Raw genomic sequence first — 16,465 nt, forward strand, 5'->3', positions numbered from 1 at the left:
ACCCGGCGGAGGGGATGCCAGAGATAATGCGGATACTTGGGGAGTTTGGGGATTTTTCAAGGTATAAGCTGAACATGGGGAAAAGTGAGTTGTTTGTGGTGCATCCAGGGGAGCAGAGCAGAGAAATAGAGGATTTACCGTTGAGGAAGGTAACGAGGGACTTTCGTTACTTGGGGATCCAGATAGCCAAGAATTGGGGTACATTGCATAGGTTAAATTTAACGCGGTTGGTGGAACAAATGGAGGAGGATTTCAAGAGATGGGACATGGTATCCCTGTCATTGGCAGGTAGGGTGCAGGCGGTTAAAATGGTGGTCCTCCCGAGATTCCTCTTTGTGTTTCAGTGCCTCCCGGTGGTGATCACGAAGGCTTTTTTCAAAAGGATTGAAAAAGTATCATGAGTTTTGTGTGGGCCGGGAAGACCCCGAGAGTGAGGAAGGGATTTTTACAGCGTAGTAGGGATAGGGGGGGGCTGGCACTACCGAGCCTAAGTGAGTACTACTGGGCCGCCAATATCTCAATGGTGAGTAAGTGGATGGGAGAAGAGGAGGGAGCGGCGTGGAAGAGATTGGAGAGGGCGTCCTGTAGGGGGACTAGCCTACAAGCTATGGTGACGGCCCCATTGCCGTTCTCACCGAAGAAATACACCACAAGCCCGGTGGTGGTGGCGACTTTGAAAATTTGGGGACAGTGGAGACGGCATAGGGGAAAGACGGGAGCCTTGGTGGGGTCCCCGATAAGAAATAATCATAGGTTTGCCCCGGGGAAAATGGATGGGGGATTTGGAATATGGCAAAGAGCAGGAGTAACACAATTGAAAGATCTGTTTGTGGATGAGAAGTTTGCAAGTCTGGGAGCGCTGACCGAGAATTATGGGTTGCCCCAAGGGAATGCATTCCGGTATATGCAACTAAGGGCTTTTGCGAGGCAACAGGTGAGGGAATTCCCGCAGCTCCCGACGCAGGAGGTGCAGGATAGAGTGATCTCAAAGACATGGGTGGGGGACGGTAAGGTGTCAGATATATATAGGGAAATGAGGGACGAGGGGGAGATCATGGTAGATGAGCTGAAAGGGAAATGGGAAGAAGAGCTGGGGGAGGAGATTGAGGAGGGGCTGTGGGCGGATGCCGTAAGTAGGGTAAACTCATCGTCCTCGTGTGCCAGGCTAAGCCTGATACAATTTAAGGTGTTACACAGGGCGCATATGACTGGAGCACGGCTCAGTAAATTTTTTGGGGTAGAGGATAGGTGTGCGAGATGCTCGAGAAGCCCAGCGAATCATACCCACATGTTCTGGTCATGCCCGGCACTACAGGGGTTTTGTGTGGGGGTGACAAAGGTGCTTTCGAAAGTAGTGGGGGTCCAGGTCGAGCCAGGCTGGGGGTTGGCTATATTTGGGGTTGCAGAAGAGCCGGGAGTGCAGGAGGCGAGAGAGGCCGATGTTTTGGCCTTTGCGTCCCTAGTAGCCCGGCGCAGGATACTGTTGATGTGGAAGGAAGCCAAGCCCCCGGGGGTGGAGACCTGGATAAATGACATGGCAGGGTTTATAAAGCTGGAACGGATTAAGTTCGTCCTAAGGGGATCGGCTCAAGGTTTCACCAGGCGGTGGCAACCGTTCGTCGAATACCTCACAGAAAGATGGAGGGAATGGAAAAGAAGAAGGCAGCAGCAGCAACCCGGGGGGGGGGGGGGGGGGGGGGGGGGGAGGGGAGGGGAGAACCAGAAGGACTCTCAGGTCCGTTATTATGTATGTATAATATGTATAGGTTGTTGCTATAGTTAATTGTATATCGGACTGTCAAATCATATTTTTGGAGAGTGTTTATCTGAGACAAGGCAGTTGCCATTTAGAGTTAGTTTTCGTTTTTTGTTAGATATTATTTATTTTTTGTTTATAAAACAGGTCATTGTTATTTATACTGTTATATTATTGTGTAAAGGATACACAATGTACTGTGATGGTTGGCCAAAAATTTTCAATAAAATATTTTTTATTTTTTTTAAAAAAGAATCCACCTAACCTGCACATCTTTGGACTGTGGGAGGAAACCGGAGCACCCGGAGGAAACCCACGCACACACGGGGGAGAACGCGCAGACTCCGCACGGACAGTTAACCAAGCCCGGGAATCGAACCCGGGACCCTGCAGCTGTGCTGAAGCGGCAGTGCTAACCACTGTGCCGGCCACAATAAGAAACAACATCAAAGGGCCCGTCGGGGATTTGAACCCGGGATCTCTCACCAACTGGCGGAGCAGAACAACCGAAGCGAGAATCTTACCCCGACACCACCGTCCCGTCTTCAACAGCGCCAAGGAGCGGAACCCATCCCTTTGGGACTCCTGAGGTATTCGATGCACGGAGCAACGTGTTTGGCACAAATAAAGTCTTTAATCTGAATTTCATCACATCACAGACATTCAAGGGTCCACGGGGAAAGAACATCCGTCAGCAGCAGGCAATTGCCAATAAAAATATATTGTCCGCTGTCAAGTTCGCCAACAAACAGCGATACACCCAAAGGATTCTTGGTGCTCTCGTACATATCAACCCTTTAAGAAATATATACATTTATTTTCAACAAGTGGATGTAAAAGTTTTCAGCTGCTTGCCCTAAATCCGGGCCCCGTACGTCCCTGTGGGGGAAGCTGGCGAGCTGCACGCGTCATTCAAAATGGCCGCCGACGCCAAGCTGCCCGCGTCATTCAAAATGGCCGCCGCCGCCAAGCTGCCCGCGTCATTCAAAATGGCCGCTGACACCAAGCTGCCCACGTCATTCAGAATGGCCGCCGCCAAGGTGCCCGCGTCATTCAAAATGGCCACCAACACCAAGGTGCCCGCGTCATTCAAAATGGCCGCCGACGCCAAGCTGCGCGCAGGATGACGCTCGTGTCGGGAAGTCGCTTTGAGGGGCACCCGACCGTCCATCGGGCGTTGAAGGCGACGAGAGAATTTATTCGGGCGACGCTTTAAAAATAAGGGGTCGCCCATTTGAAACGGAGATGGGGAGGAATGTTTTCTCTCGGGGGCTGGGGAGTCTCCGGAACCCTCGTCCCTCAAAAATGGCAGCGGGAGCAGAATCTGGGAATATTTTTAAGACGGAGCTGGAGAGATTCCTGATTAACGTGAGGGGAGTGCAAGATCGGGGGGGGGGGGGGGTCAGCGGCAACGTGGAGTCGCGGTCACAATCAGATCGGCCTCCATCTTATCCAATGGCAGGGCAGGAACTGTGGGCCGAGTTGCCTCCATCCTCGGGGTTCGCATGGGGGGCTGAGAGAGAGGGGGGGGGGGGGGGAGAGAAAATCTTTAAAAATGTGAGGCAGGCCATTCAGGGACAAGGCCGCAAAACAACTCTTCACGAACTGAAGAGGATTTGAAATCTGGAATTCTTGCCTCGAAGTGAGGCTGACGTTGGGGGGGGGGGGGGGGGGGGCGGGGGGGGGGGGTGAACCTCACACCTCACTCTCCCCGCGGGACACGGGTTAAGGGCCAGGATTCTGGAGACGAGGGTCGCGTCTCCTACTTGGTTTTCCTCTTCCCTTTGCCTCTGCCGCCTTGCGCCATCTTCCTCGCGTCCTTCTTCATCCGGGCGTCCACCACACGGAATTGGCCCTTGACCCCGGCCGGCCGGCTGACCTTGCGGCCGGCGCCCCTTTTCGCCACAAGGTAGGTGACCTCGCGCTTCTCCTTCAGTCCGGCCTTTTTGTAGATGCTGCAGGAGGTGGAGAGTGGAGGGGGGGGGGGGGGGGGGGAGAGAGCGTTACTAGCACCGCACTATCATGTGGTATCAGTCAGTGACACAGTGAGAGGGCCGCACTATCATGTGGTATCAGACAGTGACACAGTGAGAGGGCCGCACTATCGAGGGGTCAGTCAGTGACACAGTGAGAGGGCCGCACTATCGAGGGGTCAGTCAGTGACACAGTGACAGGGCCGCACTATCGAGGGGTCAGTCAGTGACACAGTGACAGGGCCGCGCTATCGAGGGGTCAGTCAGTGACACAGTGAGAGGGCCGCACTATCGAGGGGTCAGTCAGTGACACAGTGACAGGGCCGCACTATCGAGGGGTCAGTCAGTGACACAGTGAGAGGGCCGCACTATCGAGGGGTCAGACATTGACAGTGACAGGGCCGCACTATCGAGGAGTCAGTCAGTAACACAGTGACAGGGCCGCACTATCGAGGGGTCAGTCAGTGACACAGTGACAGGGCCGCGCTATCGAGGGGTCAGTCAGTGACACAGTGAGAGGGCCGCACTATCGAGGGGTCAGTCAGTGACACAGTGACAGGGCCGCACTATCGAGGGGTCAGTCAGTGACACAGTGAGAGGGCCGCACTATCGAGGGGTCAGTCAGTCAGTGACACAGTGACAGGGCCGCACTATCGAGGGGTCAGTCAGTGACTCAGTGACAGGGCCGCACTATCGAGGGGTCAGTCAGTGACTCAGTGAGAGGGCCGCACTATCGAGGGGTCAGTCAGTGACTCAGTGAGAGGGCCGCACTATCGAGAGGTCAGTCACTGACACAGTGAGAGGGACGCACTATCATGTGGTATCAGACAGTGACACAGTGAGAGGGCCGCACTATCGAGGGGTCAGTCAGTCAGTGACACAGTGAGAGGGCCGCACTATCATGTGTTATCAGACAGTGACACAGTGAGAGGGCCGCACTATCGAGGGGTCAGTCAGTGACTCAGTGACAGGGCCGCACTATCGAGGGGTCAGTCAGTGACTCAGTGAGAGGGCCGCACTATCGAGAGGTCAGTCACTGACACAGTGAGAGGGACGCACTATCATGTGGTATCAGACAGTGACACAGTGAGAGGGCCGCACTATCGAGGGGTCAGTCAGTGACACAGTGAGAGGGCCGCACTATCGAGGGGTCAGTCAGTCAGTGACAGGGCCGCACTATCGAGGGGTCAGTCAGTGACACAGTGACAGGGCCGCACTATCGATGGGTCAGTGAGTCAGTGACACAGTGACAGGGCCGCACTATCGAGGGGTCAGTCAGTCAGTGACACAGTGACAGGGCCGCACTATCGAGGGGTCAGTCAGTGACACAGTGACAGGGCCGCACTATCGAGGGGTCAGTCAGTGACTCAGTGACAGGGCCGCACTATCGAGGGGTCAGTCAGTGACACAGTGACAGGGCCGCACTATCGAGGGGTCAGTCAGTGACACAGTGACAGGGCCGTACTATCGAGGGGTCAGTCAGTGACACAGTGACAGGGCCGCACTATCGAGGGGTCAGTCAGTCAGTGACACAGTGACCGGACTGCACTATCGAGGGGGTCAGTCAGTGACACAGTGACAGGGCCGTACTATCGAGGGGTCAGTCAGTGACACAGTGACAGGGCCGCACTATCGAGGGGGTCAGTCAGTGACACAGTGACAGGGCCGTACTATCGAGGGGTCAGTCAGTGACACAGTGACAGGGCCGCACTATCGAGGGGTCAGTCAGTGACACAGTGACAGGGCCGCACTATCGAGGGGTCAGTCAGTCAGTGACACAGTGACAGGGCCGCACTATCGAGGGGTCAGTCAGTGACACAGTGACAGGGCCGCACTATCGAGGGGTCAGTCAGAGTCACAGTGACAGGGCCGCACTATCGAGGGGTCAGTCAGTGACAGGGCCGCACTATCGAGGGGGTCAGTCAGTGACACAGTGACAGGGCCGCACTATCGAGGGGTCAGTCAGTGACACAGTGACAGGGCCGCACTATCGAGGGGTCAGTCATTGACACAGTGACAGGGCCGCACTATCGAGGGGTCAGTCAGTGACACAGTGACAGGGCCGCACTATCGAGGGGTCAGTCAGTCAGTGACACAGTGACAGGGCCGCACTATCGAGGGGTCAGTCAGTGACACAGTGACAGGGCCGCACTATCGAGGGGTCAGTCAGTGACACAGTGACAGGGCCGCACTATCGAGGGGTCAGTCAGTGACACAGTGACAGGGCCGCACTATCGAGGGGTCAGTCAGTGACACAGTGACCGGGCCGCACTATCGAGGGGTCAGTCAGTCAGTGACACAGTGACAGGGCCGCACTATCGAGGGGTCAGTCAGTGACACAGTGACAGGGCCGCACTATCGAGGGGTCAGTCAGTCAGTGACACAGTGACAGGGCCGCACTATCGAGGGGTCAGTCAGTGACACAGTGACAGGGCCGCACTATCGAGGGGTCAGTCATTGACACAGTGACAGGGCCGCACTATCGAGGGGTCAGTCAGTGACACAGTGACAGGGCCGCACTATCGAGGGGTCAGTCAGTCAGTGACACAGTGACAGGGCCGCACTATCGAGGGGTCAGTCAGTGACACAGTGACAGGGCCGCACTATCGAGGGGTCAGTCAGTGACACAGTGACAGGGCCGCACTATCGAGGGGTCAGTCAGTGACACAGTGACAGGGCCGCACTATCGAGGGGTCAGTCAGTGACACAGTGACCGGGCCGCACTATCGAGGGGTCAGTCAGTCAGTGACACAGTGACAGGGCCGCACTATCGAGGGGTCAGTCAGTGACACAGTGACAGGGCCGCACTATCGAGGGGTCAGTCAGTCAGTGACACAGTGACCGGGCCGCACTATCGAGGGGTCAGTCAGTCAGTGACACAGTGACAGGGCCGCACTATCGAGGGGTCAGTCAGTGACACAGTGACAGGGCCGCACTATCGAGAGGTCAGTCAGTGACACAGTGACAGGGCCGCACTATCGATGGGTCAGTGACACAGTGACAGGGCCGCACTATCGAGGGGTCAGTCAGTGACACAGTGACAGGGCCGCACTATCGAGGGGTCAGTCAGTGACACAGTGACAGGGCCGCACTATCGAGGGGGTCAGTCAGTGACACAGTGACAGGGCCGCACTATCGAGGGGTCAGTCAGTGTCACAGTGACAGGGCCGCACTATCGAGGGGTCAGTCAGTGACACAGTGACAGGGCCGCACTATCGAGGGGTCAGTCAGTGACACAGTGACAGGGTCGCACTATCGAGGGGTCAGTCAGTGACACAGTGACAGGGCCTCACTATCGAGGGGGTCAGTCAGTGACTCAGTGACAGGGCCGCACTATCGAGGGGTCAGTCAGTGACACAGAGACAGGGCCGCACTATCGAGGGGTCAGTCAGTGACACAGTGACAGGGCCGCACTATCGAGGGGGTCAGTCAGTGACACAGTGACAGGGCCGCACTATCGAGGGGTCAGTCAGTGACACAGTGACAGGGCCGCACTATCGAGGGGTCAGTCAGTGACACAGTGACAGGGCCGCACTATCGAGGGGTCAGTCAGTGACACAGTGACAGGGCCGCACTATCGAGGGGTCAGTCAGTGACACAGTGACAGGGCCGCACTATCGAGGGGTCAGTCAGTGACACAGTGACAGGGCCGCACTATCGAGGGGTCAGTCAGTGACACAGTGACAGGGCCGCACTATCGAGGGGTCAGTCAGTGACACAGTGACAGGGCCGCACTATCGAGGGGTCAGTCAGTGACACAGTGACAGGGCCGCACTATCGAGGGGTCAGTCAGTCAGTGACACAGTGACAGGGCCGCACTATCGAGGGGTCAGTCAGTCAGTGACACAGTGACAGGGCCGCACTATCGAGGGGTCAGTCAGTGACACAGTGACAGGGCCGCACTATCGAGGGGTCAGTCAGTCAGTGACACAGTGACAGGGCCGCACTATCGAGGGGTCAGTCAGTGACTCAGTGACAGGGCCGCACTATCGAGGGGTCAGTCAGCGTCACAGTGACAGGGCCGCACTATCGAGGGGTCAGTCAGTCAGTGACACAGTGACAGGGCCGCACTATCGAGGGGTCAGTCAGTGACAGGGCCGCACTATCGAGGGGTCAGTCAGTGTCACAGTGACAGGGCCGCACTATCGAGGGGGTCAGTCAGTGACACAGTGACAGGGCCGCACTATCGAGGGGTCAGTCAGTGACACAGTGAGAGGGCCGCACTATCGAGAGGTCAGTCAGTGACACAGTGAGAGGGCCGCACTATCGAGAGGTCAGTCAGTGACACAGTGACAGGGCCGCACTATCGAGGGGGTCAGTCAGTGACACAGTGACAGGGCCGCACTATCGAGGGGTCAGTCAGTGACACAGTGAGAGGGCCGCACTATCGAGGGGTCAGTCAGTCAGTGTCACAGTGACAGGGCCGCACTCTCGAGGGTCAGTCAGTGACACAGTGACAGGGCCGCAGTGTCGAGGGGTCAGTCAGTGACACAGTGACAGGGCCGCACTATCGAGGGGTCAGTCAGTCAGTGTCACAGTGACAGGGCCGCACTCTCGAGGGTCAGTCAGTGACACAGTGACAGGGCCGCAGTGTCGAGGGGTCAGTCAGTGACACAGTGACAGGGCCGCACTATCGAGGGGTCAGTCAGTCAGTGACACAGTGACAGGGCCGCACTATCGAGGGGTCAGTCAGTCAGTGACACAGTGACAGGGCCGCACTATCGAGGGGTCAGTCAGTGACACAGTGACAGGGCCGCACTATCGAGGGGTCAGTCAGTGACTCAGTGACAGGGCCGCACTATCGAGGGGTCAGTCAGTGACACAGTGACAGGGCCGCACTATCGAGGGGTCAGTCAGTGACACAGTGACAGGGCCGTACTATCGAGGGGTCAGTCAGTGACACAGTGACAGGGCCGCACTATCGAGGGGGTCAGTCAGTGACACAGTGACAGGGCCGTACTATCGAGGGGTCAGTCAGTGACACAGTGACAGGGCCGCACTATCGAGGGGTCAGTCAGTGACACAGTGACAGGGCCGCACTATCGAGGGGTCAGTCAGTCAGTGACACAGTGACAGGGCCGCACTATCGAGGGGTCAGTCAGTGACACAGTGACAGGGCCGCACTATCGAGGGGTCAGTCAGAGTCACAGTGACAGGGCCGCACTATCGAGGGGTCAGTCAGTGACAGGGCCGCACTATCGAGGGGGTCAGTCAGTGACACAGTGACAGGGCCGCACTATCGAGGGGTCAGTCAGTGACACAGTGACAGGGCCGCACTATCGAGGGGTCAGTCATTGACACAGTGACAGGGCCGCACTATCGAGGGGTCAGTCAGTGACACAGTGACAGGGCCGCACTATCGAGGGGTCAGTCAGTCAGTGACACAGTGACAGGGCCGCACTATCGAGGGGTCAGTCAGTGACACAGTGACAGGGCCGCACTATCGAGGGGTCAGTCAGTGACACAGTGACAGGGCCGCACTATCGAGGGGTCAGTCAGTGACACAGTGACAGGGCCGCACTATCGAGGGGTCAGTCAGTGACACAGTGACCGGGCCGCACTATCGAGGGTTCAGTCAGTCAGTGACACAGTGACAGGGCCGCACTATCGAGGGGTCAGTCAGTGACACAGTGACCGGGCCGCACTATCGAGGGGTCAGTCAGTCAGTGACACAGTGACAGGGCCGCACTATCGAGGGGTCAGTCAGTGACACAGTGACAGGGCCGCACTATCGAGGGGTCAGTCAGTGACACAGTGACAGGGCCGCACTATCGAGGGGGTCAGTCAGTGACACAGTGACAGGGCCGCACTATCGAGGGGTCAGTCAGTGTCACAGTGACAGGGCCGCACTATCGAGGGGTCAGTCAGTGACACAGTGACAGGGTCGCACTATCGAGGGGTCAGTCAGTGACACAGTGACAGGGCCTCACTATCGAGGGGGTCAGTCAGTGACTCAGTGACAGGGCCGCACTATCGAGGGGTCAGTCAGTGACACAGAGACAGGGCCGCACTATCGAGGGGGTCAGTCAGTGACACAGTGACAGGGCCGCACTATCGAGGGGTCAGTCAGTGACAGTGACAGGGCCGCACTATCGAGGGGTCAGTCAGTGACACAGTGAGAGGGCCGCACTATCGAGAGGTCAGTCAGTGACACAGTGACAGGGCCGCACTATCGAGGGGTCAGTCAGTGACACAGTGACAGGGCCGCACTATCGAGGGGTCAGTCAGTGACACAGTGACAGGGCCGCACTATCGAGGGGTCAGTCAGTGACACAGTGACAGGGCCGCACTATCGAGGGGTCAGTCAGTGACACAGTGACAGGGCCGCACTATCGAGGGGTCAGTCAGTGACACAGTGACCGGGCCGCACTATCGAGGGGTCAGTCAGTCAGTGACACAGTGACAGGGCCGCACTATCGAGGGGTCAGTCAGTGACACAGTGACAGGGCCGCACTATCGAGGGGTCAGTCAGTCAGTGACACAGTGACCGGGCCGCACTATCGAGGGGTCAGTCAGTCAGTGACACAGTGACAGGGCCGCACTATCGAGGGGTCAGTCAGTGACACAGTGACAGGGCCGCACTATCGAGAGGTCAGTCAGTGACACAGTGACAGGGCCGCACTATCGATGGGTCAGTGACACAGTGACAGGGCCGCACTATCGAGGGGTCAGTCAGTGACACAGTGACAGGGCCGCACTATCGAGGGGTCAGTCAGTGACACAGTGACAGGGCCGCACTATCGAGGGGGTCAGTCAGTGACACAGTGACAGGGCCGCACTATCGAGGGGTCAGTCAGTGTCACAGTGACAGGGCCGCACTATCGAGGGGTCAGTCAGTGACACAGTGACAGGGCCGCACTATCGAGGGGTCAGTCAGTGACACAGTGACAGGGTCGCACTATCGAGGGGTCAGTCAGTGACACAGTGACAGGGCCTCACTATCGAGGGGGTCAGTCAGTGACTCAGTGACAGGGCCGCACTATCGAGGGGTCAGTCAGTGACACAGAGACAGGGCCGCACTATCGAGGGGTCAGTCAGTGACACAGTGACAGGGCCGCACTATCGAGGGGGTCAGTCAGTGACACAGTGACAGGGCCGCACTATCGAGGGGTCAGTCAGTGACACAGTGACAGGGCCGCACTATCGAGGGGTCAGTCAGTGACACAGTGACAGGGCCGCACTATCGAGGGGTCAGTCAGTGACACAGTGACAGGGCCGCACTATCGAGGGGTCAGTCAGTGACACAGTGACAGGGCCGCACTATCGAGGGGTCAGTCAGTGACACAGTGACAGGGCCGCACTATCGAGGGGTCAGTCAGTGACACAGTGACAGGGCCGCACTATCGAGGGGTCAGTCAGTGACACAGTGACAGGGCCGCACTATCGAGGGGTCAGTCAGTGACACAGTGACAGGGCCGCACTATCGAGGGGTCAGTCAGTCAGTGACACAGTGACAGGGCCGCACTATCGAGGGGTCAGTCAGTCAGTGACACAGTGACAGGGCCGCACTATCGAGGGGTCAGTCAGTGACACAGTGACAGGGCCGCACTATTGAGGGGTCAGTCAGTCAGTGACACAGTGACAGGGCCGCACTATCGAGGGGTCAGTCAGTGACTCAGTGACAGGGCCGCACTATCGAGGGGTCAGTCAGCGTCACAGTGACAGGGCCGCACTATCGAGGGGTCAGTCAGTCAGTGACACAGTGACAGGGCCGCACTATCGAGGGGTCAGTCAGTGACAGGGCCGCACTATCGAGGGGTCAGTCAGTGTCACAGTGACAGGGCCGCACTATCGAGGGCGTCAGTCAGTGACACAGTGACAGGGCCGCACTATCGAGGGGTCAGTCAGTGACACAGTGAGAGGGCCGCACTATCGAGAGGTCAGTCAGTGACACAGTGAGAGGGCCGCACTATCGAGAGGTCAGTCAGTGACACAGTGACAGGGCCGCACTATCGAGGGGGTCAGTCAGTGACACAGTGACAGGGCCGCACTATCGAGGGGTCAGTCAGTGACACAGTGAGAGGGCCGCACTATCGAGGGGTCAGTCAGTCAGTGTCACAGTGACAGGGCCGCACTCTCGAGGGTCAGTCAGTGACACAGTGACAGGGCCGCAGTGTCGAGGGGTCAGTCAGTGACACAGTGACAGGGCCGCACTATCGAGGGGTCAGTCAGTCAGTGTCACAGTGACAGGGCCGCACTCTCGAGGGTCAGTCAGTGACACAGTGACAGGGCCGCAGTGTCGAGGGGTCAGTCAGTGACACAGTGACAGGGCCGCACTATCGAGGGGTCAGTCAGTCAGTGACACAGTGACAGGGCCGCACTATCGAGGGGTCAGTCAGTCAGTGACACAGTGACAGGGCCGCACTATCGAGGGGTCAGTCAGTGACACAGTGACAGGGCCGCACTATCGAGGGGTCAGTCAGTGACTCAGTGACAGGGCCGCACTATCGAGGGGTCAGTCAGTGACACAGTGACAGGGCCGCACTATCGAGGGGTCAGTCAGTGACACAGTGACAGGGCCGTACTATCGAGGGGTCAGTCAGTGACACAGTGACAGGGCCGCACTATCGAGGGGGTCAGTCAGTGACACAGTGACAGGGCCGTACTATCGAGGGGTCAGTCAGTGACACAGTGACAGGGCCGCACTATCGAGGGGTCAGTCAGTGACACAGTGACAGGGCCGCACTATCGAGGGGTCAGTCAGTCAGTGACACAGTGACAGGGCCGCACTATCGAGGGGTCAGTCAGTGACACAGTGACAGGGCCGCACTATCGAGGGGTCAGTCAGAGTCACAGTGACAGGGCCGCACTATCGAGGGGTCAGTCAGTGACAGGGCCGCACTATCGAGGGGGTCAGTCAGTGACACAGTGACAGGGCCGCACTATCGAGGGGTCAGTCAGTGACACAGTGACAGGGCCGCACTATCGAGGGGTCAGTCATTGACACAGTGACAGGGCCGCACTATCGAGGGGTCAGTCAGTGACACAGTGACAGGGCCGCACTATCGAGGGGTCAGTCAGTCAGTGACACAGTGACAGGGCCGCACTATCGAGGGGTCAGTCAGTGACACAGTGACAGGGCCGCACTATCGAGGGGTCAGTCAGTGACACAGTGACAGGGCCGCACTATCGAGGGGTCAGTCAGTGACACAGTGACAGGGCCGCACTATCGAGGGGTCAGTCAGTGACACAGTGACCGGGCCGCACTATCGAGGGTTCAGTCAGTCAGTGACACAGTGACAGGGCCGCACTATCGAGGGGTCAGTCAGTGACACAGTGACAGGGCCGCACTATCGAGGGGTCAGTCAGTCAGTGACACAGTGACCGGGCCGCACTATCGAGGGGTCAGTCAGTCAGTGACACAGTGACAGGGCCGCACTATCGAGGGGTCAGTCAGTGACACAGTGACAGGGCCGCACTATCGAGAGGTCAGTCAGTGACACAGTGACAGGGCCGCACTATCGATGGGTCAGTGACACAGTGACAGGGCCGCACTATCGAGGGGTCAGTCAGTGACACAGTGACAGGGCCGCACTATCGAGGGGTCAGTCAGTGACACAGTGACAGGGCCGCACTATCGAGGGGGTCAGTCAGTGACACAGTGACAGGGCCGCACTATCGAGGGGTCAGTCAGTGTCACAGTGACAGGGCCGCACTATCGAGGGGTCAGTCAGTGACACAGTGACAGGGTCGCACTATCGAGGGGTCAGTCAGTGACACAGTGACAGGGCCTCACTATCGAGGGGGTCAGTCAGTGACACAGTGACAGGGCCGCACTATCGAGGGGGTCAGTCAGTGACACAGTGACAGGGCCGCACTATCGAGGGGTCAGTCAGTGTCACAGTGACAGGGCCGCACTATCGAGGGGTCAGTCAGTGACACAGTGACAGGGTCGCACTATCGAGGGGTCAGTCAGTGACACAGTGACAGGGCCGCACTATCGAGGGGTCAGTCAGTGACACAGAGACAGGGCCGCACTATCGAGGGGGTCAGTCAGTGACACAGTGACAGGGCCGCACTATCGAGGGGTCAGTCAGTGACAGTGACAGGGCCGCACTATCGAGGGGTCAGTCAGTGACACAGTGAGAGGGCCGCACTATCGAGAGGTCAGTCAGTGACACAGTGACAGGGCCGCACTATCGAGGGGGTCAGTCAGTGACACAGTGACAGGGCCGCACTATCGAGGGGTCAGTCAGTGACACAGTGAGAGGGCCGCACTATCGAGGGGTCAGTCAGTCAGTGTCACAGTGACAGGGCCGCACTCTCGAGGGTCAGTCAGTGACACAGTGACAGGGCCGCAGTGTCGAGGGGTCAGTCAGTGACACAGTGACAGGGCCGCACTATCGAGGGGTCAGTCAGTCAGTGTCACAGTGACAGGGCCGCACTCTCGAGGGTCAGTCAGTGACACAGTGACAGGGCCGCAGTGTCGAGGGGTCAGTCAGTGACACAGTGACAGGGCCGCACTATCGAGGGGTCAGTCAGTCAGTGACACAGTGACAGGGCCGCACTATCGAGGGGTCAGTCAGTCAGTGACACAGTGACAGGGCCGCACTATCGAGGGGTCAGTCAGTGACACAGTGACAGGGCCGCACTATCGAGGGGTCAGTCAGTGACTCAGTGACAGGGCCGCACTATCGAGGGGTCAGTCAGTGACACAGTGACAGGGCCGCACTATCGAGGGGTCAGTCAGTGACACAGTGACAGGGCCGTACTATCGAGGGGTCAGTCAGTGACACAGTGACAGGGCCGCACTATCGAGGGGGTCAGTCAGTGACACAGTGACAGGGCCGTACTATCGAGGGGTCAGTCAGTGACACAGTGACAGGGCCGCACTATCGAGGGGTCAGTCAGTGACACAGTGACAGGGCCGCACTATCGAGGGGTCAGTCAGTCAGTGACACAGTGACAGGGCCGCACTATCGAGGGGTCAGTCAGTGACACAGTGACAGGGCCGCACTATCGAGGGGTCAGTCAGAGTCACAGTGACAGGGCCGCACTATCGAGGGGTCAGTCAGTGACAGGGCCGCACTATCGAGGGGGTCAGTCAGTGACACAGTGACAGGGCCGCACTATCGAGGGGTCAGTCAGTGACACAGTGACAGGGCCGCACTATCGAGGGGTCAGTCATTGACACAGTGACAGGGCCGCACTATCGAGGGGTCAGTCAGTGACACAGTGACAGGGCCGCACTATCGAGGGGTCAGTCAGTCAGTGACACAGTGACAGGGCCGCACTATCGAGGGGTCAGTCAGTGACACAGTGACAGGGCCGCACTATCGAGGGGTCAGTCAGTGACACAGTGGCAGGGCCGCACTATCGAGGGGTCAGTCAGTGACACAGTGACAGGGCCGCACTATCGAGGGGTCAGTCAGTGACACAGTGACCGGGCCGCACTATCGAGGGTTCAGTCAGTCAGTGACACAGTGACAGGGCCGCACTATCGAGGGGTCAGTCAGTGACACAGTGACAGGGCCGCACTATCGAGGGGTCAGTCAGTCAGTGACACAGTGACCGGGCCGCACTATCGAGGGGTCAGTCAGTCAGTGACACAGTGACAGGGCCGCACTATCGAGGGGTCAGTCAGTGACACAGTGACAGGGCCGCACTATCGAGAGGTCAGTCAGTGACACAGTGACAGGGCCGCACTATCGATGGGTCAGTGACACAGTGACAGGGCCGCACTATCGAGGGGTCAGTCAGTGACACAGTGACAGGGCCGCACTATCGAGGGGTCAGTCAGTGACACAGTGACAGGGCCGCACTATCGAGGGGGTCAGTCAGTGACACAGTGACAGGGCCGCACTATCGAGGGGTCAGTCAGTGTCACAGTGACAGGGCCGCACTATCGAGGGGTCAGTCAGTGACACAGTGACAGGGTCGCACTATCGAGGGGTCAGTCAGTGACACAGTGACAGGGCCTCACTATCGAGGGGGTCAGTCAGTGACTCAGTGACAGGGCCGCACTATCGAGGGGTCAGTCAGTGACACAGAGACAGGGCCGCACTATCGAGGGGTCAGTCAGTGACACAGTGACAGGGCCGCACTATCGAGGGGGTCAGTCAGTGACACAGTGACAGGGCCGCACTATCGAGGGGTCAGTCAGTGACAGTGACAGGGCCGCACTATCGAGGGGTCAGTCAGTGACACAGTGACAGGGCCGCACTATCGAGGGGTCAGTCAGTGACACAGTGACAGGGCCGCACTATCGAGGGGTCAGTCAGTGACACAGTGACAGGGCCGCACTATCGAGGGGTCAGTCAGTGACACAGTGACAGGGCCGCACTATCGAGGGGTCAGTCAGTGACACAGTGACAGGGCCGCACTATCGAGGGGTCAGTCAGTGACACAGTGACAGGGCCGCACTATCGAGGGGTCAGTCAGTGACACAGTGACAGGGCCGCACTATCGAGGGGTCAGTCAGTCAGTGACACAGTGACAGGGCCGCACTATCGAGGGGTCAGTCAGTCAGTGACACAGTGACAGGGCCGCACTATCGAGGGGTCAGTCAGTGACACACTGACAGGGCCGCACTATCGAGGGGTCAGTCAGTGACACAGTGACAGGGCCACACTATCGAGGGGTCAGTCAGTCAGTGACACAGTGACAGGGCCGCACTATCGAGGGGTCAGTCAGTGACACAGTGACAGGGCCGCACTATCGAGGGGTCAGTCAGTGACACAGTGACAGGGCCGCACTATCGAGGGGTCAGTCAGTGACACAGTGACAGGGCCGCACT

General features: G+C 58.2%; 1 protein-coding gene across 1 annotated transcript in view; it reads right to left on the bottom strand.

Moving 5' to 3' along the window:
* Positions 1 to 2,370: 2,370 nt before the first annotated feature.
* ftsj3 (FtsJ RNA 2'-O-methyltransferase 3) overlaps positions 2,371 to 16,465 on the bottom strand; it is a 195,758-nt gene continuing 181,663 nt past the window's right edge. The window contains exon 21 of the mRNA XM_072498085.1: positions 2,371 to 3,711. Within this exon, the coding sequence (XP_072354186.1) occupies positions 3,519 to 3,711 (193 nt within the window). The 3' untranslated portion in view covers positions 2,371 to 3,518. The remainder of the gene's footprint in view (positions 3,712 to 16,465) is intronic.

The sequence above is a fragment of the Scyliorhinus torazame genome, chromosome 4 (genome assembly GCF_047496885.1).
Source record: "Scyliorhinus torazame isolate Kashiwa2021f chromosome 4, sScyTor2.1, whole genome shotgun sequence".
Taxonomy (NCBI): domain Eukaryota; kingdom Metazoa; phylum Chordata; class Chondrichthyes; order Carcharhiniformes; family Scyliorhinidae; genus Scyliorhinus; species Scyliorhinus torazame.